The sequence below is a fragment of the Xenopus laevis genome, chromosome 2L (genome assembly GCF_017654675.1).
Source record: "Xenopus laevis strain J_2021 chromosome 2L, Xenopus_laevis_v10.1, whole genome shotgun sequence".
Classification (NCBI taxonomy): Eukaryota; Metazoa; Chordata; class Amphibia; order Anura; family Pipidae; genus Xenopus; species Xenopus laevis.
The window spans coordinates 174,488,452-174,514,317 of record NC_054373.1 but is presented as its reverse complement, the minus strand read 5'-3'; the positions used below and the strand labels follow the sequence as shown (position 1 = coordinate 174,514,317).

The 25,866-nt window shown below is 40.2% G+C and overlaps 1 protein-coding gene across 1 annotated transcript in view; it reads right to left on the bottom strand.

The window, feature by feature from the left end:
- Window positions 1–25,866, bottom strand: part of sesn3.L (sestrin 3 L homeolog) — a 75,417-nt gene that overhangs the window by 12,906 nt on the left and 36,645 nt on the right. The window contains 5 exon segments of the mRNA NM_001092009.1: window positions 1,348–1,498; window positions 2,266–2,502; window positions 2,580–2,762; window positions 4,106–4,303; window positions 8,403–8,471. Of these exon segments, the coding sequence (NP_001085478.1) occupies window positions 1,348–1,498; window positions 2,266–2,502; window positions 2,580–2,762; window positions 4,106–4,303; window positions 8,403–8,471 (838 nt within the window).

Sequence of the window (25,866 nt, the reverse complement as noted above, 5' to 3'; positions counted from 1 at the left end):
CCTAATAAAGTCTGTACTTTAATTGAGGCTGGTTCTAGTGCAGTGTTTTTTGGTCCAAACCTTTACGTTCCCCCCCAGCTGTTTGGGGACCAATGGTCATAACATGTAGGGTATAGATCAGCGATTCCCAACCAGTGGCTCACGAGTAACATGTTACTCACAAACCTCTTGGATGTTGCTCCCAGTGGCCTCAAAACAGATGCTTATTTTTGAATTCCAGGCTTGGAGGCAAGTTTTGATGTACTGCCAAACAGAACCTCCTATAGGCTGCCGGTCCACATAAGGGCTACGAAATAGCCAATCACAGCACTTATTTGGCACCCCAAGGAACATTTTCATGCTTGTGTTGCCCTGCAACACTTTTTACATCTGAATGTTGATCATGGGTAAAAAAGCTTGGGGACCCCTGGTATAGAAGAATGGAGCTCCATGCACAATTATTATGGCAAGGAATTTGCAGTTGCAGAAAGTAATATTAATCTCTGTAGAGCAACATTTGCTAATGTGTGAGGCTGGTCAACCTAGGGGGGCAAATGAGAAGCTAGAATGAAGGATTGCAAGAGTGAAAAGAGTTAATATTAACACCAAGTTTTCATATATCTGCAGACTGCAGTCTCGTTGTGCACTAAGTGGGACCAAAACCAAAAACATCAGGCAAACACTGCTGCACTGACATATTGCTCTCCTGTGCAGTAACTGTGTGCCTCTTCATGGGATGCTGAGAGTTGCAGTTGCCTAGAGAGCTAAACTTTGCCCTGTGTGCAGTGGAATCTTCCATTAATCAAAGCACATATTGGCAGTAGTTAGACAGATCATTGGCAATCGCCAATATTAAGTATAATCAAAGCCAGTATTGTCTATCAATGGCAGCCTCACACAGGAGAGCTATATAAGTTTCTGTAAATGGGTAAAATAAACCAATAAATGGCTTTTCTTGTACAAGAGTGTACAAAAGAACTCTGAATATGCTGCAGTATAGAGGCAACAAACTAGAGACAGCTGACGACTATGAATAGTAACTGTAGCCATATTACTTCCCATTCAGGTTAATAGAAACTAGGGATGCACCGAATCCACTATTTTGGATTTGGCCAAACCCCCTAATCCTTTGCGAAAGATTTAGACCGAATCCGAATTTACATATGCAAATTAGGAGTGGGAAGGGGAAACATTTTTTACTTCCTTGTTTTGTGACTAAAAGTCACGAGATTTCCCTCCCCACCTATAATTTGCATATGCAAATTAGGATTCAGATTCGGTTCAGCCAGGCAGAAGGATTCGCCCGAACCGAATCCTGGATTTGGTGCATCCCTAATAGAGACAGCAATAATTAAAATCAAGCATTACCTCCAGAAACAACAAGAAGACTTTCTTTCTTTTCCTTTTCAAAACGCGTGGCCATTTCTTCTTGAGAAGCTTCTTCGTCCTCTCTTTCCTCCTGGAGTTTCTTCATTCTTTCCATCAGTGCTTCTAATTCACTTTCATAGTCCCCATTTTGCTGTAAAAAGAAAAGGTTTTTCTTTCTTTTTTTTGGTTATTAGAGATAAAACCCCCACACCATATTCTAAATGGTAGGAGAGTATGAATATACCCCTGTGCCATGTTGGTCTCTACGGAATTCCAACTCTGCCCATCACAGCACGATTTAAAGGAGAACTATCGCGAACATGAAAATTTAATATATGCTTTCTCATACTCATACTTTCTAAATACAATCAATAATCAAGTTTATGTTCACTATTCCTCTCTCAGCATCTGTTTCTCTTCATTCTGTCTTCATGCAGCAGTTACGTGTCAGATATTTATTGACAGTTAGATCCAATATATCTTATAGGGGGCTTCTTTTCCTAGCAGATGAATTAGAGCTCACTCAAATAACTGATTCCAGTACAAACAAAATCTAACAAAATAATTGCCTTTTGCACAAGTTCTGCATGTAGAGAGACATGATGTCTGGTGATTTTAATAGAGTGAGCTCTAATACATCTTCTAGGCAAAAGGAGTCCCCCTATAAGATATATTGGAAGGCAGAATGAGGAGAAACAGATGCTGAGAGAGGAATAGTGAAGATAAACTTGATTGTTTCAGAAACGGTACAGAATTTTTTGATTGATTGTATTTAGAAAGTATGCTGAAGCTAATTTAAAATTTTAATTTTCACGATTGTTTCCCTTTAAGTGATATAGAGCAGCCTTTTATGAGCATGTGAATAGTAGAATACTGTCAACAAAGGTTAGGCTGAAGGAAACACGATATTTTACTAACCTCAGCATCATTACTCGTCTGAGATGTGTTTTCTATGTTGTTGTCATTGGCAAGATCGCACACGCAGAACTTGTTTCTAACTGCTGCCTGGATACCATTTAGAGAATCTGGATCCGTTTCTGGGTTTATACCGCTGCCGAATACAAAACTTGCCAGTGCGTGGTAATGAGCCAGCAATACCACGGCGTGTACCAGCTCAGCCAGAGACCAGTTATTCTCTCCTGTTCTTACCAGTTTCTGTAAAAAAAAGAAGAGCGTTGGAGTATATAGTAGCTATAGAAAGTAGTAAGGGATGTGGAAGAAGGATGCGGTACCTGTATGTGCTCTTTTGTGATCAGCCAGGGTCTGTGTGCCAGCAGTTTATTGATTTCATTGAGATTCTTCAGCTTTTGAGGTATGTATTCCAAGCCGCTGAGCCATTCTGCTGAACCTCCAGTGCTCAAGAACTCTTCCACGTGCATGTTTATCAGGTACACACACTGGTGCCTGGCTGCTGCCTGTGGGGTGGAAAGGCATCATTAGTATGAGGAACACTTGCCTGGGAAGAGGCATGAACAGTGTAACTGAGGGCAAAGCTTGAAATCCCTGGCGTCTAAATGAAAAATTATCCTTGAACTAAGCTTCATTGCGAATACAGTGAACGGGAGAAGGCTGCACTATACACCTGGTGCTACTAAAGAGCTATACTCAGAGTGACAATTCTAAACTGCCTGTACACTACTAAGAGCCTCCTCGTATACACTATAAATGGTCTGTGGATTATATAATTAGTGATTAGCGAATCTGTCCCATTTCGCTTAGCCGAAAAAACAGCGAAACTCAAAAAAATCGAGAAGCAGCGAAAACATTTTTAAAGTCAATGGGCATAAATTTTTCTAAATGCTACAATTTATACGCGTGCAGCAATTTTTACATGCACAACTCTTTTGTCCAAATGCATAAAAGTCAATGGGCGTCCAAACTATCTCTTTGTGCGCTACAATATTTATGAGCACTCCAATTTTTATGCATGCTACAATTTTTAAACGCGCGACTCTTTTGTCCAAAAGCATTAAAGTCAATGGGCATCCAAACAATTTTTATGCGTGCTACAATTTTTATGCGCGCTACAATTTTTATGCGCGCTACAATTTTGTCCAAATGCATTAAAGTCAATGGGCGTCAAATTAATTTTGAAGTGCGACAATTTGGACACGCAACAATTTTTTTTGTCGCAGGAAATTTTTTTCACTGCAAATTTTGCAGCAGTTTTCGTAAAAAAAAATCCACAGTCGGCGAAGTGTGGAAATTCGGTGCGAATCCATGCCTGGCCGAATACATTTGCCCATCACTAAAAATGATGAGGGGGGGGGCATAACAAACACGATTCAATTCATTTATTTTCTCAATGATGTACAAGTGCACCTTCAAGATCAGTTGATGGGGGTTTCCAAGGTTTTCGGAGTGAGAGGCTTTGGAAGAGTAAACTTTCCAGTTATTGCTTAGGGATCGGCGAGATGTAGTTTTCAGCTTTCTCAGACCTCCCTAAAGTCTGGAGCAATGTATAAAGTGCAAAAAAAATGGTGCAATGCCCTGGTTTGTGCACTTTGCAACTTGCCCCTAATGTTACTCCCTATGGGGCAAATCTTTATGCTCCTAGAATACAGTACAAAAAGTTTTGCCTCACTCAGAATTAACAGAAGGCATCACTGCCCCCTTAGCTTGGGGGTGAATATATGGAGTGACAGCAGACAAGACAATGGGGAGCCCTGTACTTACTACCTGATGTAAAGGGCCCCCCAGAATCTGATACTTCCACCTCTGCTTTTGATGGCAGTGGTCAAATAATAACAGAACTTACCATAATAGCGATGTAGTGTCTGTAATGGTAGGGTAGGGGCCCATCCACACGGAGCATGTAAAACTGTGTGCGCAGAAAGGATTCCAGATACTGCGGGTGGAAACTCATAACTTGAGTGATGTTATCCAGACGTCCGGATGTGCTGTACTCTTCCGCCAGCCGGTTGGTGAGCTTATTCACATCATTTGCTTGGCCAAACTAATGGAGAAACATCAGTACTTAGACACCATTAACCAGATGTTTCCTTTAAAAGAACAGTACAGTATAAAAATAAAACTGGGTAAATAGATAGGCTGTGCAAAATAAAAAATGTTTCTAATATAGTTAGATAGCCAAAAATGTAATGTATAAAGACTGGAGTGACTGGATGTCTAACATAATAGCCAGAACACTACTTCCTGCTTTTCAGCTCTCTAACTCTGAGCTAGTCAGTGACTAAAAGGGGGTCACATGGGACATAACTGTTCAGTGAGTTTGCAATTCATCCTCAGTCAGTTATGACCCATGTGGCCCCCCCTCAAGTCTCTGATTGGTTACTTTCTGGTAACCAATCAGTGGAAACCAAGAGAGCTGCAAAGCAGGAAGTAGTGTTCTGGCTATTATGTTACACATCCAGTCACTCCAGCCTTTATACATTACATTTTTGACTAACTGTATTAGAAACATTTTTTATTTTGCACAGCCTATTTACCCAGTTTTTATTTTTACACTGAACTTTTCCTTTAATAAACAACTTTCCATATATACTGCTTCTACATGAAATAGAAAGCCAGGCACAAATTCAGGGCATTCTTGAATGATCTGCTTTCTAATTATCAATGAATATTCTACAGTCCACATACTTATATATGGGGGTTCGTGATGTCATAAGTTACATGACATCACTAAGCATTGGATTTAATACAATATACGCGCTACAATTTTAATGTCCGCTACAATTTTTACACACGCGACTCTTGTCCTAATGCAATGAAGTCAATGGGCATCCGAACAATTTTTATCTGCGCTACAATTTCTACATGTGCAACAATTTTTAAAGTATATGTATAAATACATATACTTTAAACTATTTGTCACCCTCATCCCCTAAACTTCCTTCTGCTAGACTTATAAATACACAGGGTATGCTTAAAGGACCAGTAATATCAATTTTTTTTTTTTTTTTAAATGTTAGTATAGAACAAAAAAAAAAAAAAACCACAAGGACAAATAATACTTTTTAAGTCTTTATTAAGAAATAACTTACCGAAACTCTGCTTGTGCTCCTCTTCAGAAAAGGCGATCCGGCGATCCATTGTGCAGCGCTCGATTTCTCCTCCCTGCCTTCCATATAGGAGATAGCCAGGGAGGAGAAATTGAGCGTCGCATTATGGATCGTCGCCGTCGCAAGAGGAGCGCAAGCAGAGTTTCGGTAAGTTATTTCTTAATAAAGACTTAGCGATTTAAATGTTTAATTTGTCTTTGTGGTTTTTTTTTTCATTCTATAATTAAAACATTTTTTTAAAAAATTGTTACCGATTCTTTAAAAAGGACTCTTGGCTGCAGCGCCCCCCTCAGGATGCTACTGTTGTACTACAATTGTATTGAGTTTGCAGAGGGCAATCCATGTTCCCCGAGACATGTGTCGGAATGCACGGAGGAGACATTACACGCCAGAATGACTTGCAGTCAGCAGCCGGCTCATTTTACAAGGCGAACCCATTGACCCCGCTTTCAAAGAAACATAAGCAGAGTAATGAAGCCGGGCAGGTGCGAGCCAATACAGACACTGAGTCGTCACCCCTATAAACAGCGGATTACTTATACAGGTACAGGACCTGTTATCCGGAATGCTCGGGACCTGGTCTTTACCAGATAATGGATTTTTCTGTAAATTGAATCTGCATACCTTAAGTCTACTAGAAAATCATCTGAACATTACGGGGCAGATTTATTAAGGGTTGAATTGAAAATTCAAATTCAGATTTTTTTTATTTTATCCATACTTGATTTGAGTTTTTTTAAAAACGTACAATTAGATTTTCTAGATTAAGTCAATGGGAGAGGTGCAGTGACCAATTTGGAGATGCTTGTAGCGTTCCTGACATATGAGTTTTTTTTCCGATTGATGGTTGAATTCAAATTTAATTTGATTTGAGTTTTCAGGTCAGTAAAATTCATCTGAGTTTGAAATTAGATTTTTTTTTAAAATAAATTTCGAATCTTGATATGTGCCTCTAAATAAACCCAACAGGCTGGTTTTGCCTCCAATAAGGATTAATTATATCTTAGTTGGGATCAAGTACAAGGTACTGTTTTATTATCACAGAGAAAAAGGAAATTATTTAAAAGAAAAATGTGATTATTTGGATGAAATGGAGTCTATGGGAGATGGCCTTTCCGTAATTTGGAGCTTTATGGATAACAGATCCCATACCTGTACAGTTCACCTACAAACAAATCAGAGACTGTCAGTCTACTGCTCTTTTATTCTGCACTATAAGTTTGCAGTTGTGTTAATAAATGACCACAATTGTCCTTACTTAAACTTTTTCAATGCTGACCACTGATAATGCTAAAATTTTGCATGTCTCTTCTTGTGTGTATATATTGGCATTTCTTAACCTTGCGTGCCCATGTGTGGTTTCACTGCAATGCCCAGAAAGCTTCTGCAAACTCTTATTTGATAGATAGAAGATGCTGGGATTTGTTGCTGTCGGCAGCTTTTATCGGCCCGTGTATGGGGGGCCTTACGTTTGCACATAGGCTGCAAAGACAGAGAAAAGAGCCAGAGAAGGTCTTTCGTAATTTGGAGCTTTCTGGATAATGGGTTTCCGTATAAACTCCTATACCTGTACCTTTATTCTGTTACAAGTTCATAATGTTTCTGTGTATGTATGAAGGTAATACATCGAGGCAAGTGTGCAATTTCTCTCTAGTTTGCCTTTGCACTGTTTGCATTGGCAGGTTAAAGGACCAGTAACATCAAAAATGTAAAATATTCTAGTTACAATTAAAGCTTATCTGCCCTGCACCTGCAAATTAAACATTTCTTGGCAGCAACATTGTGTTGTGAGCAATGTTTCATACTCCAGGCATTCAGCAGCCATAAATTACCCTGACCTCTGTTTATCTCTAAAACCTAAGACTATTGTATCTGTATCTGTTATCTGAACTCTGCTGATCTGTGCTGCCAAAATTGGCTTAAGATTTCTGCTCCAAAGAACCGTGAGGTGCAAAGAAATGGTTCTTTCACCATTGATCACAGAGAAGCCTGCTCCTGCCATCTATCAATTGATTTTAAAGGGGAGGTTAACCTTCATTTTAACTTTAAAGGGGTGGTTCATCTTTAAGTTAACTTTTAGTATGTTATAAAATGGCCAATTCCAAGCAACTTTTCAATTGGCCTTTATTTTTTTATTTTTTATAGTTTTGAATTATTTGCATTCTTCTTCTGACTCTTTCCAGCTTTCGAGTGGGGGTCACTGACCCCCATCTAAAAAAACAAATGCTCTGTAAGGCTACACATTTATTGTTATTGCTACTCTTTATTTCTCATCTTTCTATTCAGATCCTCTCCTATTCCAGTCTCTTGCATGCATGGTTTCTAGGATAATTTGGACCCTAGCAACCAGATGGCTGAAAATGCAGACAGGAGAGCTGCTGAATAAGAAGCGAAATAACTCAAAAACCACAAATAATAAAAAATGAAAACCAATTGCAAATTGTCTCAGAATATCACTCTCTATATCGTACTAAAAGTTATCTCAAAGGTGAACAACCCCTTTAAGCATGTTATAGATTGGCCAATACTAAGAAACTTTTCAATGGGCCATCATTATTTTTATTTATTTTTTTATAGTTTTTTAATTATTTGCCTTCTTCTTGTGTCTCTTTCCAGCTTTCAAATGGGGGGTCACTGACCCGCTGTAAAACGAATAACAAATGTATCGTTATTGCTATTTTTTATTTTTCATCTTTCTATACAAACCCTCTCCTATGGATATTCCAGTCTATTATTCAAATCAATGCAGGGTTGCTAGGGGTAATTTGGACCCTAGCAACCAGATGCCTGAAACTGCAAACTGGAGAGCTGCTGAATAAAAAGCTAAATAACTAAAAAAAAACAAAAAAACGTAAAAAGCGAAAATCAATTGTAAATTGTCTCAGAATATCAATCTCTACATTATACTAAAAGTGAATTTAAATGTGAACAACCCCTTTAACTGATGTTATTATAATAAATGATAAATGAGTAAATGAGAGTGTCCTATGAACTAGTATACAGTCCCATGCTTAGACGGACAGGTATACTTACATTTACTTCTTTCTGTGGGATAAAGGCACTTGGTCCTCTTGAAGGCTGAGGAATTAGCATTTTCTTATCCTAAAATAAAATGGAGAAGATGACATATAAATGAACAAGAAAGATTAAAAATATCCGTGATTAAGGTATAATGTCCTACTTGGTACCTCCTGCTATAATACAACTCCCAGCACCTGCAACTACAACTGCTGGGGAGGGTGTTCAGCAACAGCTGGAGTCCAAAGTGATGGATATACAAGAATGTTTTCCATGTTTCTTTTTTTATGCATAGACTGAATAAAAGAAAGCCAACAATAGGCACAATTAACTCTTAATAAGGCCATTAGCAACCAGTACTGCACCAAATAAGACCCCTGATATTGGATGACAAAGGGGCCTAGTACAAAAGGCCCAATGTAGTATTCACCCAATGGAATTTCACAGGATTCCTGATCAATACATGATACAGTCCTGCTGAATATCAGTCACAGGTTCAGATGAACTCATTTAGGTATAAAAAAGTTTGGTGGTTTTGTTCTTTTTGTGCCAGTCTCTCTAGGGAAAAGCTGGCCACTTGGAGGGCGATATCAGGCTGATCCGATCATGGGCCCTAGGGCCAACAGCTTATATCTGCCAGTGTATAGAAGTGAAACTAAAGAAGTAGCTAGAAGTGTTGTACATTATGTTTTGTGCTTCTGTAGCAGCCCAAGGCAACCACAGCCCTTTAGCAGTAAAGATCTGTGTCTCCAAAGATGCCCCAGTAGCTCCCCATCTTCTTTTCTGCTGATTCACTGCACATGCTCTGTGCTGCTGTCACTTACTGAGCTTAGGGACCCACTCCCAATATACAGTACACATAGAATAGAAATGTCACAATATAAGGCTGATTAGTAATTAATACAGATAATTACTACATGGCAGCACAGAAACCAGTGCAATTAGCATCAGAATTTAATAATCAGCAAATCTGTAGCATCAGCTTATATTACAGGGGAACCTCATTTTCTGCTGGATAATTAGTGACGACCACTAAACTTAGCTTCTCAACAGCCAATCAGAGCCCACTGAGCATGTGAGTGTCACAGACACTTTCCAAGATGGTGACCCCCTGTGACAAGTTTGAAGTCCTGGATCATTGCTGCTATTGACAAGCTGAAACTTTAGGCTGGTGCAATAAGTTCAGTATACAAAATATGCCATTTTTAGCCACATTCATTTTTAGGGTTTAGTTCTCCTTTAAGCCATATTAGAGCAGATGTGTGTCTATGATCTTGCCTGCTCCTTATTCCATTTCCGATCTCAGGGACTTATTTACTAAAGCTCCCTATACACAAAGCGATTTAAGCATACATCCTAACATTTTGGAAAACACAAAGAGTGACTAAATGTTTTGGCCGTGCCCATTTTGTGACCACTCCCCCAATTACCATGTTCATTTTTAAAAATTTGGCAGGTTATGAACATTTGAACACATTTCTGTGTTATTAGTTTTGCTAATGAAGGTGTATTGCAAGTGCCCAAGCGACATGCTTATCTTAAATCATTACAATTGCTTCTTTAATTATATTATTATAATTATGTAAAACTGTTACAAAATTTGTAACAAAAGTTATCGAAGTGCACCTGGCAATATTATGGGCTCTCTGCCAAAAATCAATTCAGTTTGAAACTTTGTATTTTTTTCTGGCTGTTCAGTGCAGGAGATCAGAGAGAAAGTCGGGACATTTCAGTAACAATCCAGGACTGAGGCTTGAGCTGTCAAAATCTGTACTGTACCGCGAAAAACTGTTGGGAGGTATATAAACTGCTGACAGATTAAAGGTGGCCATACACGAGCCGAATATGCTGCCGACAGACCAAGTCGGCAGCTTATTGGCTCGTGTATGGGGGCCCCCGACGGGCTTCCCCGATCGAGATCTGGCCGAAAGTCGGCCAGATCTCGATCGGATGGGATTAAAAATCCCGTTGGATCACGGCCGCATCTGTTCGTTGATGCGGCCCCGCGATCCGACCGCCCGTTCGCTAGGATCCGATCGTTGGGCCCTAGGGCCCACGATCGGATCAGCCCGATATTGCCCACCTTGAGGTGGGCATATCGGAGGGAGATCCGCTCGTTTGGCGACATCGCCAAACGAGCGGATCTCTCCATGTATGGCCACCTTAAGTCGTCAGCTTATTGGACAGTGTATGGGGCCCTCAATATCAATATCTGGCTAAAAGTCGGGCAGATGTCAATGAAGTGGGTTTCAAAATCCCGTCAGATCAAGGACCTCAATTGTTCATTGATGCGGCCCTCGATCCGACTGCCTGTATTCTTTTCGTTGTGAGCCGATCTAGGGCCCACAATCGGATGAGCCTGTAATCGTCCATGCTCAAGGTGGGCATATCGGGGAGAGATCTGCTCATTTGGAGAGGTTGCTCTCTACATGTATGATCACCTTTAGGCAATGAAAGCAATTATTGAATTGGCTGGTCTGGCAGACTGTCTAACTAAACTTTTGACACGGCAGTCCCTATGTTACGATGATAGAGCCACACATACAGTGTTGTGCTTATGTGTTGGCACCCGTCAGACAGGCTGCAGCCACACAATAAACACAATGACTTGCAGTTTTGTCTCTCAGCAGAGGTAAGAGACCTGGCGTACACTGTCGCTCCATTCTGCACAAAGTTTGCATATTTTCACCTCAGATATATTTATGTATATCTATATTTATATCTGAGCTACGGCAATCTCTGAAGCAAAATACCCAATGCTTGTGGCTAAAGTCCAATTCAATATCCATATATATCTGTGTGATTAGACGTTTATGTGACGGTGTTGCAGCTTCTGCAGTTGTGCATGTTCCTCTCCTTGGTGATGGAGGCGGCAGAAAAGGTGCATTAATATAAAGTGCGACCGGTGTAATTTGGCTTTGTGGATGTTGTACAACTACAGCTCCCAGTCCTTAGCATGGGAGGAGAAGAGTTCAGCAGCCCCTGTGATCTTTATGAAAAGTGCCTCCCATTTCTTTGTCCTGTGTTTTCCCCCCTTAGGATCAGGGCACACACTCAGATTCAGAGAGATGAGTCGCCCCGAAGAAGAGGAGATTTGTCGCCGGGCGACTAATCTCCCCGAATCTGAGCGTGTGCCCTGACCTGTAATTTAATTTTCATCCCCCATCTCTGCCTTCATATTCTATTTCTTCTCTTTCCTGATCTCCCCTTTCTCCTCTTCTGATCTCACCTGCCCATTTTACCCTCATACCCATATTTAAAAGAAACGTAAACCATTGAACCCAGTGTTCTCTTCTAAGCACTTTTTTTAGGGATGCACCAAATCCAGAATTCGGTTCGGGATTCGGCCTTTTTCAGCAGGATACGGATTCTGCATATGCAAATTCGGATTCGGTTCGGTATTCGGCCGAATCTTTCACCGAGCATTCGGGGATTCTGCCGAATACCAAATAATGGATTAGGTGCATCCCATACTTTTTTTCAAAACTAGATTTTTTAAAGGGATTATTCACCTTTAATTGAACTTTTAGTATGAGGTAGAGAGTGATATTCTGAGACAGTTTGCAATTGGTTTTCATTTTTTATTATTTGTGTTTTTTTTAGTTATTTAGCTTTTTATTCAGCAGCTCTCCAGTTCGCAATTCCAGCAATCCGGTTGCTAGGGTCCAATTTACCATAGTAACCATGCACGGATTTAAATAAGAGAATGGAATATGAATAGGAGATCACCTGAATAGAAAGATGACTAATCAAAATTAGGTTTTACAGTAGGTTTGTTGCTTTAAAGATCTTTAGATGGGGTCAGTGACCCTCATTTGAAAGCTGGACAGAGTCAGAAGAAGAAGGCAATTAATTTAAAAATGATAAAAAAATCAATAATAAAGACCAATTGAACAGTTGTTTAGAACTTATCATTCTAACACATACTAAAATACTTTAAGATATAAATGAAAAGAAATGCCTGAAACAATCAGAGTGACTTTTCCCTGCTCACAAACGTAATTTCCCAAATTCAGAGTAACATCAGAAGACTTTCCTGTTCTCGCAAAATTAACCATTCAACATTTAATGAACAGAAGGTGGTGCTGTTGTTTCAAATTAATTACATTAGTAGTTAAAAAAACAGCGAATATCTTGAAAATTAGAAAAAGATGAACGTAAATTGCGATCTTTCTTGGAAAAGATGTTTCCAAGAAAGATTGTTCATTTCAATACACACGTGTAGAGCTGAAATGTCAGATATACAGACAGAAACAATAGAATTCTACTTGTATCTGATCATTCAGCACTAACAATGGCCGATGTTTGGGTAGATTCAAAGGCACTAGATCAAAATTTTCCGTCCAGCCCGATCGACGAGCCTACTGAAATCCAAGTCTTCTGCCGACTCGGTCGGCTCTTTTCCCACCATACACGCACTTAATATCGTACGAAAATGTGTTTTGTACGATATTATCGGTGTGTCTATGGCCACCTTAAGTTTACATTTCTTTTAATTAGTGTATAAACACAGGTCTACGTTCACTCCTGTGTCTGCATTTCGTTTTTCACTTCTTATCCCCTTCATTCATTTTCTTGTACTTCTACCTCTCTTTTGTCCTATATTTTTCCTCTCTCCTTTTAACCCTTCTATTCTGCTCTCTCCCCCCCCCCGAAGCTTCTTAGATCTATTTCTCTTTTGCTCACCCCCTTCACATTCTGATGTCCAATCCCTCCCTTGTTGTTCTGCACAATTCCAGCTCCATGCCCCGCCTTCACATCCACATTCTTTAATGATAAACTAGGAACACTAACTCGCCAGTGTGTTCTATGGGCACAAATTAAACTCAATAGGAATTGGCTGTGGGTTGGGAAGGGCAATTTGACTGCAGACATTGTGCCAATGCTATATACAGGTATGGGATCCATTATCCAAAGACCCATTATCCAAAAAGCTCAGAATTACAGAAAGGCCGTCTCCCATAGGGGCAAATTTACTAAAGGGCGAAATTGACTAACGCTGGACGAAAATTCGCCAGCGGGACGTCATTTCGCTACCAATTTACGGGCGCAGGCGTAACTTCGCTAGCGAAGCAGATAGACACTATCGTAACTTCGCACTCTAACGCCAGGCGAATTTTCACTCTGGCGAGCGGACGTAAGTGCGCAAATTCATGAAGATGCGGATTTTACTGAACGCTACCTCTTGTGTCAGACTTGCCTTCGCCACCGCAGACCAGACGAAGTGCAATGGAGTGACTCAATTTTTTGGTTGAAAAATTTTCCAAGTCCCAAAAAACGCTGGCATCTTTTCACTTTTTCAGGGTGATAGACTGCAAAAGTGCGTAATTTTTTTTTGGGGTATTCGGGTTCCCTCCTACATTTCCTGCATATTGCACATAAACTATACACTGGGCTCATGAGTAGGGCAATATAACAACTTTATTTTATTTTATTAAGGTTCCTTGGACTTGTGTAATGTAATTAATGTATTTACTGCAACATATACATCCATTCAACTTTCATTTCCCACCATATGCAAATTAGGCAACACTAGCGTAACTGCTTTGCTTGCCGAAGTAACAGTAGCACAACTTCTCCAGCGTTCGGCACCCTGGATGTAATTTCGCATGTTAGTGAATTAGCGTTTTCTGGGTGAATTTACGGCTGGCAAAGTGTTGCGATGTGCGCGAATTCGGCGCTTAGTGAATCTGCCACATAGACTCCATTTTATCCAAATAGTAAAAAATTATTTCCTGTTCCTCTGTAATAATAATAAAACAGTACCTTGTACAGGTATGGGATCCGTTATCCAGAAACCTGTTATCCAGAAAGCTCTGAATTACGGAAATGCGGTCTCCCTTAGACTCCATTTTATCCACATTTTAAAAAAATGATTTCCTTTTTCTCTGTAATAATAAAACAGTAGCTTGTACTTGATCCAACTAAGATATAATTAATCCTTATTTGAAGCAAAATCGCCCTATTGGGCTTAGTTAATGTTTTAATGATTTTCTAGTAGACCATGTATGAAGATCCAAACTTCGGAAAGCTGTTATCTGGGAAATCCCAGGTCCAAGCATTCTGGATAAAAGGTCAAATTCTTGTATATATAGGCGAAAACCTGTATACAGCTATTGAAGGAACCCAAAAAAATTAAGCAATTTACTACCCCACTATTGCTCTCTCTAATAGTAGATATAGTTTAAAGGGGTTGTTCACCTTTAAGTTAACTTTTAGTATGATGTAGAGAGTGATATTCTGAGACAATTTGCAATTGGTTTTCATTTTTTATTATTTGTGCTTTTTGAGTTATTTAGCTTTTTATTCAGCAGTTTTCAGTTTCAGCATTCTGGTTTCTAGAGTCTACATTCCCCTAGCAACCATGCACTGATTTGAATAAGAGACTGGAATATGAATAGGAGTAGGGGAGGCCTGAATAGAAAGATGAGTACCGTAATAACAATACATTTGTAGCCTTACAGATCATGTGTTTTTTAGATGGGGTCAGTGACTCCCTATTTGAAAGCTGGAAAGAATCAGAAGAAGAAGGTGAATAATTCAAAGTCTATAAAAAACACATAATGAAGACCAATTGAAAAGTTGCATAGAATTGGCCATTCTATAACATGTGTAAAGGGGTTGTTAACTTTTAGTATAACATACTAAAAGTTGTGTTAAAGGTGAACCACCCCTTTAACAATATCTGAAGATGAAGACAAACCATTGAATCCTGTATTGTTACTGAGTGGCTGCAAGTTTACAGTAAGCGGAGAATAGAGAAATGGGAGTCATACAAGCACCGGATCAGTGGCCTTGGCCTTGTCATACAGAGAAGATAAAATGCAGTGCTACTGGGATCTATACATCACTAGTAATGATTTAACTCCATTGTTACTGACCTGAAGCTGACGGCTGCACATGTATACGTGGGAAGGAAAAAAAAAATAGTATTTTACAGCATAATAAAATATTTATTTCAAAGTGGTTGTAGCTATTGGGTAACTAAAGCAGCAAAGTTTTTTTTTTATACCAAGCCCAGTTTGTGGCCACACCCCCTAATTACCAGGTTCATTTTACAAAATTTGGCAGGTTATGAAATTCTGAACACATTTCTGTGGGTTTTTATGCGTTATTACAATTTTGCTAATGACGGTGAATTGCCCTTTAAGATGTGAGTCTAAGTTCTCCCAACTTTTCCATCTGAAATGGTTACAATTATTTCTGTGCTTATCTTAAATTGTTACAAATGGATCTAAGTGCACCTGCCACATATTCTATTTGTATTCGAGTGTCTATTCTGGGCTCTCTGCCATAATCCAGTTAAGTTAGAAACGTTGTATCTTTTTCTGGCCGTTCAGTGCAGGAGATCAAAGAGAAAAAGTCGGGACGTTTCAGTAACAAACCCAGGACTGCGGGTTGAGTTGCCAAAATCGGGACTGTCCCGTGAAAAACTGGACAGTTGGGAGGTATTTCTGTTAATGGTGAGCCTGCACAATCAAGAGGTAACGTGATGAAGAACCCAGCTCTGCCCTTTTATACATAAACAGTAGGGATGCACCGAATCCAGGATTCGGTTCGGGATTCTGCCTTTTTCAGCAGGATTCGGACAAATCCTTATGCCTGGCCGAACCGAATCCAAATCCTAATTTGCATATGCAAATTATGGGCGGGGAGGGAAATCGCATGACTTTTTGTAACAAAACAAGGAAGTAAAAAATGTTTTCCCCTTCCCACCCTTAATTCAGTTCGGTATTCGGCTGAATCTTTCGTGAAGGATTCGGGGGTTTGGCCAAATACAAAATAGTGGATTCGGTGCATCCCTAATAAACAGTAAGTATTATATACATCCAGTAGGTATAGTCTTTTCAAGCAATCTCAGGCTGCATTGTACAGGTATGGGATCCGTTATCCGAAAACCCGTTATCCAGAAAGATACAAATTATGGAAAGGCCGTCTACCATAGACTCCATTATAATCAAATAATCCGAATTTTTAAAAATGATTTAAAAATGATTTCCTTTTTCTCTGTAATAATAAAACAGTAGCTTGTACTTGATCCCAACGAAGATATAATTAATCCTTATTGGAGGCAAAACCAGCCTATTGGGTTTATTTCATGTTTACATGATTTTCAAATAGACTTAAGGAATGGAGATCCAAATTACAGAAAGATCCGTTGTCCGGAAAACCCCAGATCCTGAGCATTCTGGATAAAAAGGTCTCATACCTGTACTGCATTGTAGGAGACCAGGAGCAGAGTTCTGTACTGCCAGAACTTGCCCATATGCTCCTCAGGTGACAATGGTGCACATCCTAGTTATTCCCATTTTATCCAATTGCAATGGCCTACAGCAACATAGGGCTGTCGTTTTTTTTGGCAATCATTCTAGGAAATATACTTCATGCGAACGAAAAAAAAAATAGGTGAGTATAACTTTCAGAATTAAAGCAAATATTGATTTCCCTAAGAGAACAGTGTTAAAGCAATAATACATTTGACTTGCAGGTACAAACAAGACTGTTGTGTTTTGATGCATTCCTCTAAACTCGCAGTAAAACATGAGGGCATAAGGCCAGAGAACATTCTGTGCATCTCTGCTTTTATACATCGCTATCAAGTGGGTGAACTTGAAGGACTTGTACCTTTTCTAACCTCAGCTACTTGCCTACATTTTCCCCACTCACTGTCAAAATAAACTGCGCCCAATGGTGGCCAAGCACAGAACTGCCCAAGGAGATGATAAAGGGGTTGTTCGCCCCCTGTTTTTAAACAGCTTCTGTTTTTAGATGGGGTCGGTGACCCCCATTTGAAAGCTGGAAAGAGTCAGAAGAAAAGTCAAATAATTCCTAAACTATATAAAAAAATGAATACCAATTGAAACCTCGCTTAGAATTAACCATTCTATAACGTACTATAAGTTAAAGGACAGTAACATAAATAGGGTTGCCACCTTTTAAAGGTGGAGGGGGCAGGTGGAGGGGGGAAGTGTTAAAAGGGCGGGGCCATGACGATGAAGGGGGCGGGCCGCAACGCGCTATTGGCTAGCCGGTCGTGACGTCAAAGGGGGCGGAGCCAAACGTGGGAATTTGGCAAGAAGCCCAGGAAAAAGGTACGTTTGGAGCAGGCTTGGGGTAGGCCACGGGCTTTTTTTAGGTGTATTACAAATTTACCGGCAGCTACATTGCCGGTAAATTTGTAATACCGGCCCCGACCTTGCGCTCCTCTTCAGAAATGAGACGATCCATTGTGCGGCGCTCGATTTCTCCTCCCTGCCTCTGCCTTCTATAGTAAATAGCCAGGGAGGAGAAATCGAGCACCGCACGATGGATCGTTGCCCCGTCACTAATTATCCAGAAGAAAATGAGCTTCCCCTGTAATATAAGCTGATGCTACAGGGCTGATTATTAAATTCTGATGCTAATTGCACTGGTTTCTGTGCTGCCATGTAGTAATTATCTGTATTAATTACTAATCAGCTGTATATTGTGACATTTCTATTCTATGTGTACTGTATATTGTGAGTGGGTCCCTAAGCTCAGTAAGTGACAGCAGCACAGAGCATGTGCAGTGAATCAGCAAAAAAGAAGATGGGGAGCTACTGGGGCATCTTTGGAGACACAGATCTTTACTGCTAAAAGGCTATTACAGAAGCACAAACCATAATATACAACATTTCTAGCTACTTCTTTAATTAGGCTTTAGTTCTCCTTTAAAAAGCACACTAAAGCATTCCTAGAAACCGAAATCCCTTTACCTACCCCAATCCCCATTAATACCTAATAGAACCGGAAGCCACTTGATTATAGTACTCTAGAGTTGGGTTAAGCGTTGGCACAGTGCTTTGCCAGAGTGAATATAAATCCAAACAGTACTCACATTCATCACACACATGTGAAGCATGGACCTTAAAGGAGAAACAAACCCCTTTTTCGTGAACTCCGATCCCTGAATCTGCACCTAGGGGTAAGTAAAAAAATTTGGGGCATTTGCCGGAGTAGCAGCTAGGCAGGGGTGAGGGGGGTCTATGTGGGGTAGGGTTTTTTTTAATAAGGGTTTTTTATTCTCCTTTAAGAGGTAATGTAATAAGTTGTAATAACAGATGCAAAATTTGATCCAGGGCTAGTAACCAATAAAAGCTTGTTAGACATTTGCTTTCAAAAGTTCCCTTTCTGACTGGTTGCTATGGGTTACTATATCAGAAGTGAACATAGTGCCCATTTTGCAATTTTCCTACTTAAAGGGGTTGAGTTATTTAGCTTTCTGTTCAGCAGCTCTCCAGTTTGCAGTTAGCTATATGGTTGCCAGGCTCCGAATTACTTTAGCAACCACCAGGCATCAGGTCCGGACTGAGAATTAAAATAGGCCCTGGCAGTTCAGGTACACAGAGGCCTAATCAGCCCACTAAATAGTGACTTTCTATGGCACCTTATAGCAGCGCCGCTGGCATTTGCCAGAACCCAGTCCAGGCCTGCCAGGCATTGATTTGAATAAGAGGCCTTAGGAGAGGCCTGAATAGAAAGATGAGAAATAAAAAGTAGCAATAACAATACATTTGTAGCCTTACGGAGCATTTGTTTTTTAGATGGGGTCAGTGATCCCCATTTGAAAGCTGGTTAAGTCTCAGCGCCGAGGAGCTGGTGCTCACTGGGGAAAACGAATGGAAATAACGGGACTGTTTCACGAGGATTTATGCAAATTTAATAATGCAGCTAGAAACGCAGCTGTTCTTGGGCCTGTTTACAGTTACTTAAAGGAGAACCGTCCTCTATTTACATCATTCAATATGTGGTAGATGTGAAATAAAGCTGTTTTTCAACTAGTCTTCGTTAAGAGGTTTTTTTTATGCTGCAAACAATTGATTCACGCATTGCTGCACAAACAGCACAGATTGATATGCACAACAAGTGTTTTCTCTGTCGACATATTTCAGCAACAGGCCTGGTCTGGGAATCAAAATAGACCCTGGCATTTCAAGCCCAAACCGCCCCCGTCAGGCCCACTAAAATAGTGACTGTCTATGTTATGGCATAATACAGCAGCCCTTCTGGCATTTGTCAGAATCCACAGATTGCAGTCCGGGCCCTCAGACCCATTAGTGTATTTTCAGTCCAAGGACAGAAAATTTTTAGGTGCTTATCAGCCATTAGAAATGAGCCCATGATAAAACATGTGCCATAGCCCTAATAAGCGTATTCCTCTAGTCCATTAGTCAACTGTCAAGTGAATTTTTGAACTGCACTTAGCAGGAGAGTTCCAGGCAGGCAGGCTGTATAAGACTCACTGCAACTGCCCTCAGCAGATCAGCTGACATAACTCTGACTGCCAGTATGCGATAGAGGAGACAGATAAGGGGACTGCTGCTGCTGCTGGCACTAAGCACGTCCATGATGTTCACATAAACAGATACCTCACAAGGGGATGCACAAATTGTTCTGTTCATCCATTCAGTCCAAATGATTGGAACACCAGAAAGTTAAAAAAAAAAAAAAAAAAAAAAAGCTGCAGCTCCACTTCCTAATTTTCCAACACACTACACACTGGCAGATATGGTGCATCCGTTGATTAGGTTTTCAAACATAGCCCATCCACAAACAGACCAATATCCATAGATATCTCTTAGAAATGTCAGAGAGAGGTACTAAAACATTACACCAGGATAGATTCGAAGGTATAAAGTCCAAGTATACCGTGAGATTGTATCATTTGTTTACTTTCCATTACTTTATATTACGAGGTCTTAGAAAATTATGTCATCATAGATGCAAAGTGCAGGTACATATATGTGAATGTCAAAGTGCTTTCCTTAGAATTAACCATAGACATGCACAGCACCCCTAGTGGCTAACTGTATTTCAGTAGTGGTGTGTGGGTCAACAAAAATTAGACCCGCACCCAACAACCCAGCAATTTGGCACCCGCACCCAACCATTAAGGTTGCCACCCGGCCGGTATTTTACCCGCCTAGCCGGTAAAACACCTGCTAAGGCCGGGGCCGGTATTACAAATTTACCGGCAATGTAGCTGCCAGTAAATTTGTAATACCCTTTAAAAGACCCCTCAGCCTGCCCCCAATCCCCTGTAAACTTATCTTTTTCCTCCGTTTTTGTCCTGGCTGAGCCCCTTTTACACACAACCCCGCCCCCTTTGCCGTCACACCTGCCCCTTTTTGTACCTGCCCCCCCCCACCAGCTGGTAAAAAATCTAGCAAAAGGTGGCAACCCTACCAACCATACCTCCCAACTTTTTCACAGGACAGTCCCAATTTTGACAGTTCAGCCCGTAGTCCCGGATTCAGCCTCGCACCCCCATTACATTGCCAGCTTCCGACTTCCTTTTTTATAGACGAGCGCCTGCTTGCACCACCCCTTTTGTGACATCATCGGTGGGGGGGATCTATAAAGCCTGAAGTCAGGCGCGGGCGGGTGCAGAGGGAGGGTTTGGGTTGGGTGCGGGTTTTACCCGGCCCGCACATCACTAGCCAGAATACTCAGCAGGTGCACTTAGATACTTTTGTAACAATTTAGGATAAGCAAAGAAGCAATTGTAACAATTTAAGATAAGCAGGTCTCTTGGGCAAACTGTGACTTGCATCTTAAGGGCAATTCACCTGCATTAGCAAAACCGTAATAACATAAAAACCACAGAAATGTGTTCCATCTTTCATAACCTGACAAATTTTGCAAAATTAGGTGATGTGGCCACAAAATGGACGTGGTCAAAAAATTTCACCTCACATCTTTTTGTATCTCATTCTATTTCCAAAATGTTGGGAGGTATGCCTAACCCAGCAAGCACTGGTATTCAAGTCCCCCCTCCGACGTCACGGAATGGGTGGGCCGAGCAGGCGTGAAACTATAAAAAGCTGTGCCTGGAAGTGGGGCATAGTAAGGCCGTCCGCAGGTTATATTTGGGTTTTTTTTTTTTTTTTTTTGGGGGGTATTTTCCTCCAAAATATACAGCATGTGGAATAAGAAATTCTTCCCATTAGTAAGTGCAATTGCCCTTGATCATATGAAGAATGCGAGGCCTGATGTTGCTCTACTAGGAATAAATCTAGAACCATGAATTAGAGCTAAAAGCTCTCGTCCCAAAGAAACAGTCTAATCCCTATAATTAGACCTTTTAGCTATTTTGACCCCAGTATATCGAGAAGCGGTTTCCCCATGACAGACGGGGATCTGTGTGATAGAGGCCACTGGCTGTGCAACATAAGACCCACAAACAAGACTTATTTCTAGAGGCTACAAACATAGACGCTGCATGGAAAGTGTTGTTGTCATTGGGTTTTGGCAACGGCTCCGTTGTTTTTCCACGGTCACCAACAAACATCCGAGATGCTAAAAACTGCAGCCACAAATGAGCGTAAAAGGAGATCTGCAACCTCCAAAGGGGAAGTCAGTCTATAGATAATGGATTCACTGTTTTAGAGTCTGACACAATCTCCAGCGCAAAGCAAGGCAGGATGAAGAGAGCTTTTTTAACACAAATAAAATAATCTCTACCTCTCCATATCCAATTCGAATTCAAAAAGACCAACCAAAATGATGTTTAAGGTTTTTTTTTTTTGGTCGAATAGGTCCGTTTTTGATCAAATAGGTCCATATTCGGCCGAATTCAAATGGTACAAATCGAATTAATAGCGCATTCGATCAAATTCAATTCAAAGTTTTTCCCCAAAAAAACCTTTGATTTTTCAAAGTCCACGAATTGACTCCAAATTGGTTCTAGGAGGTCCCCCATAGGCTAAAACAGCAATTCGGCAGGTTTTAGATGGCAAATAGTCTAATTCGAATTTTTAAAGAGACAGTACATGATAAATTCGAATTATTTTGCAAATTCAAATGGAATTTGGAATGTTCCCTAACTGATTCCAGTACAAACAAAATCTAACAAAATAACTGCCTTTTGCACTAATTCTGCATGTAGAGAGACATGATGTCTGGTGAGTTTAATAGAGTGAGCTCTAATACATCTTCTAGGCAAAAGGAGCCCCCTATAAGATATATTGAATATCTGACACCCAACTGCTGCATGAAGAGAGAATGAAGAGAAATAGATTCTGAGAAGATGAAGATAAACTTGATAATTTCAGAAACAGTACAGAATATTTAATTGATTTAGAAAGTTTCTCATTTCAGTATGACAAAGCTTATATTACATTTTCATTTGTTGCGATAGTTCCACTTTAATTTAACCAAAAGGCATGTTTCACATGTCCTACTCATGGAACTAGAACATGTCGAACGTAGGTATATGCTGTCCCTTCCTCTAAAGTGACAATTTACTTAAAGATACATTAAGGGGCCCATTTACTTAGCTCAAGTGAAGGAATAGAAGAAAAAATACTTTGAATTTCGAATGGTCGAATATGGTGACTTTGACCATCGAATTGGCTACATCGACCTTCGACTACTACTACTACGACTTTGAATCGAACGATTCGAAGTAAAAATCGTTCGACTATTCGACCATTCGATAGTCGAAGTACCGTCTCTTTAAAAAATTCTTCGACCCCCTAGTTCGCCACCTAAACGGGGAAGGTCCCCATAGGCTTCCTAACAATTTTCTGATCGAAGGAATATCCTTCGATCGATGGATTTAAAATCCTTCGAATCGTTCGATTCGAAGGATTTAATCGTTCGATCGAACGATTGTTCCGTCGATCATAGGAATATCGCTAAATCCTTTGACTTCGATATTCGAAGTCGAAGGATTTCAATTCGGCAGTCGAATATTGAGGGTTAATTAACCCTCGATATTCGACCCTAGGTAAATTTGCCCCTTAATAAAACACTTCAGATTTATTTGGTGCATCTGAATACACTATTCCAGAATTATAGCCCCTTCCCAAAATAGATTGCTAGTTTCTTGACCCAGCGTACTATTCCTTACAGCTGGAGGTTAAGCATTAACATCTTGTTCTTGTGACACACACACACACAGAGCAAAGGGCGCACATACATACATACATTCTATCCATCATACATAGGACTGGTTTCCATGCTACTGAGCAAGCACAGCATATCTTTATGAGAAATGTTGCCGAGAGAAAGTCCCTGTGATACTGAAAAGATTGCAGATTATGGACAAACAAGCCACACTGTAGCAAAGTCACGAGTTCACTGATCTACAGAGCACTCACTGTACTTGCGCTGGGGCTCTGAAGCTCTACAGGGCCCACGGTGGGAGCATGTACGATTTTTGTAACTAAATGGGGTGGTTATGGGATATTCTCGAACAGGGGTCCTTTAAAGTCACGTTTCAACATTTTAAGGATTCTAAAGGATTTAACTTGGGTAACATCTGTAGTCTCAATTCCCTAATTGGCTATTCGTTTGGTCAAACTCCGCCCACTTCCAAAGTTCCTGCAGAAAAATTCTGATAATTGCTGACAATCATCAGTCTCCTTCAGCATCCTGTATGAGTAACCACAACTCCGTCTATCTGACTGTTAGTTGCACAGATGCAGGGAATATGAAGTTCTATCTGACTCAGGCTGGTTGCACAGATGCAGGGAATACTAAATTCTATCTGACTGTTAGTTGCACAGATGCAGGGAATACTAAATTCTATCTGACTGTTAGTTGCACAGATGCAGGGAATACTAAATTCTATCTGACGGTTAGTTGCACAGATGCAGGGAATACTAAATTCTATCTGACTGTTAGTTGCACAGATGCAGGGAATACGAAATTCTATCTTACAGTTAGTTGCACAGATGCAGGGAATACTAAATTCTATCTGACTGTTAGTTGCACAGATGCAGGGAATATGAAGTTCTATCTGACTGTTAGTTGCACAGATGCAGGGAATACTAAATTCTATCTGACTGTTAGTTGCACAGATGCAGGGAATACTAAATTCTATCTGACTGTTAGTTGCACAGATGCAGGGAATACTAAATTCTATCTGACGGTTAGTTGCACAGATGCAGGGAATACTAAATTCTATCTGACGGTTAGTTGCACAGATGCAGGGAATACTAAATTCTATCTGACTGTTAGTTGCACAGATGCAGGGAATACGAAATTCTATCTTACAGTTAGTTGCACAGATGCAGGGAATACTAAATTCTATCTGACTGTTAGTTGCACAGATGCAGGGAATATGAAGTTCTATCTGACTGTTAGTTGCACAGATGCAGGGAATATGAAGTTCTATCTGACTGTTAGTTGCACAGATGCAGGGAATACTTAATTCTATCTGACTGTTAGTTGCACAGATGCAGGGAATACTAAATTCTATCTGACTGTTAGTTGCACAGATGCAGGGAATACTAAATTCTATCTGACTGTTAGTTGCACAGATGCAGGGAATACTAAATTCTATCTGACTGTTAGTTGCACAGATGCAGGGAATACTAAATTCTATCTGACTGTTAGTTGCACAGATGCAGTGAATACTAAATTCTATCTGACTCAGGCTGGTTGCACAGATGCAGGGAATACTAAATTCTATCTGAGTCAGCTAGCTGCACATATTGAGTACTGTGCCCCAGCAGCCAAACCAGGACTCACCGGTCACTACTACCCAGTCACTGATCACAAGGGAACATGCTGGAGCGGAATGTAGCAAAGATAACACCTAAAACAAACAAACATAATACAATGTAGACATTCAAATGAAAGAAATAGTTATTTTGTGCAAGTGAAGCTGCAGCGGGTTTCCAGGCACTGGGTCAAACTAAAAAACATGCCAACATTTATTTCTACAGAGTAAAAGTCAATTTCTGCTTTCATTAAAATTGTACAAAAGCTATTGAAATAAAAGAAGTAGTGAGAGATGGTCTGCAGTAAAAGTCCTAGTCAAGTCCATCTGCAATCAATTTGCAACACAGGATTTTTCAGTGAAAAACATTCAGCTTTGCCTAAAAGCACTTGAATTTCTGCTTCTGGGTCACCTCTAGGACTACAAAGAATGAGGAATAAAACCTATTTAGACGGTAAAATTACTCAGAATTCAACATCTCCACAGTTATATTCTTGTTTTTTTTAAGCTGTTAAAAGGAATATTAGCCACAAAAGCTAAAAGCATTTCATTAAAAACAACAGGCAGCATTAAGAAGAGTAGTGTCGCCAGGTAAATGGTTTACTCAGATTTACTCGGCAGCATTTCTGTGTTGCTTTGTGGCAGGTATTCTAGCAATCCTTATTACAGAATATTCAGACCGCGGTGGTCTGAGATCCTATATAAAAATCAAAGTTTAAATCACTGCCGGACAATGATGGACAATTCCATTGAGGATTTCTTCCCACTGTCGAGAATGGGAAACTACTCCGGGTGCTCCTTGCACTGAAAATATTCCCTGCCTAAGCTCAAAGCAACATTTTAAGGTTATAATCATGGTGTGCAGTGAACTATGAGGCTTCCCATTGATGGAAAACAATCTGCTGCAGGTAGCGAGCCATTTGATCTCAGCTCAAAATATTCTACATGCCCCAGTTCTTAAAGGGATCCTGTCATCAGAAAACATTTTTTTTTCAAAATGCATCATTT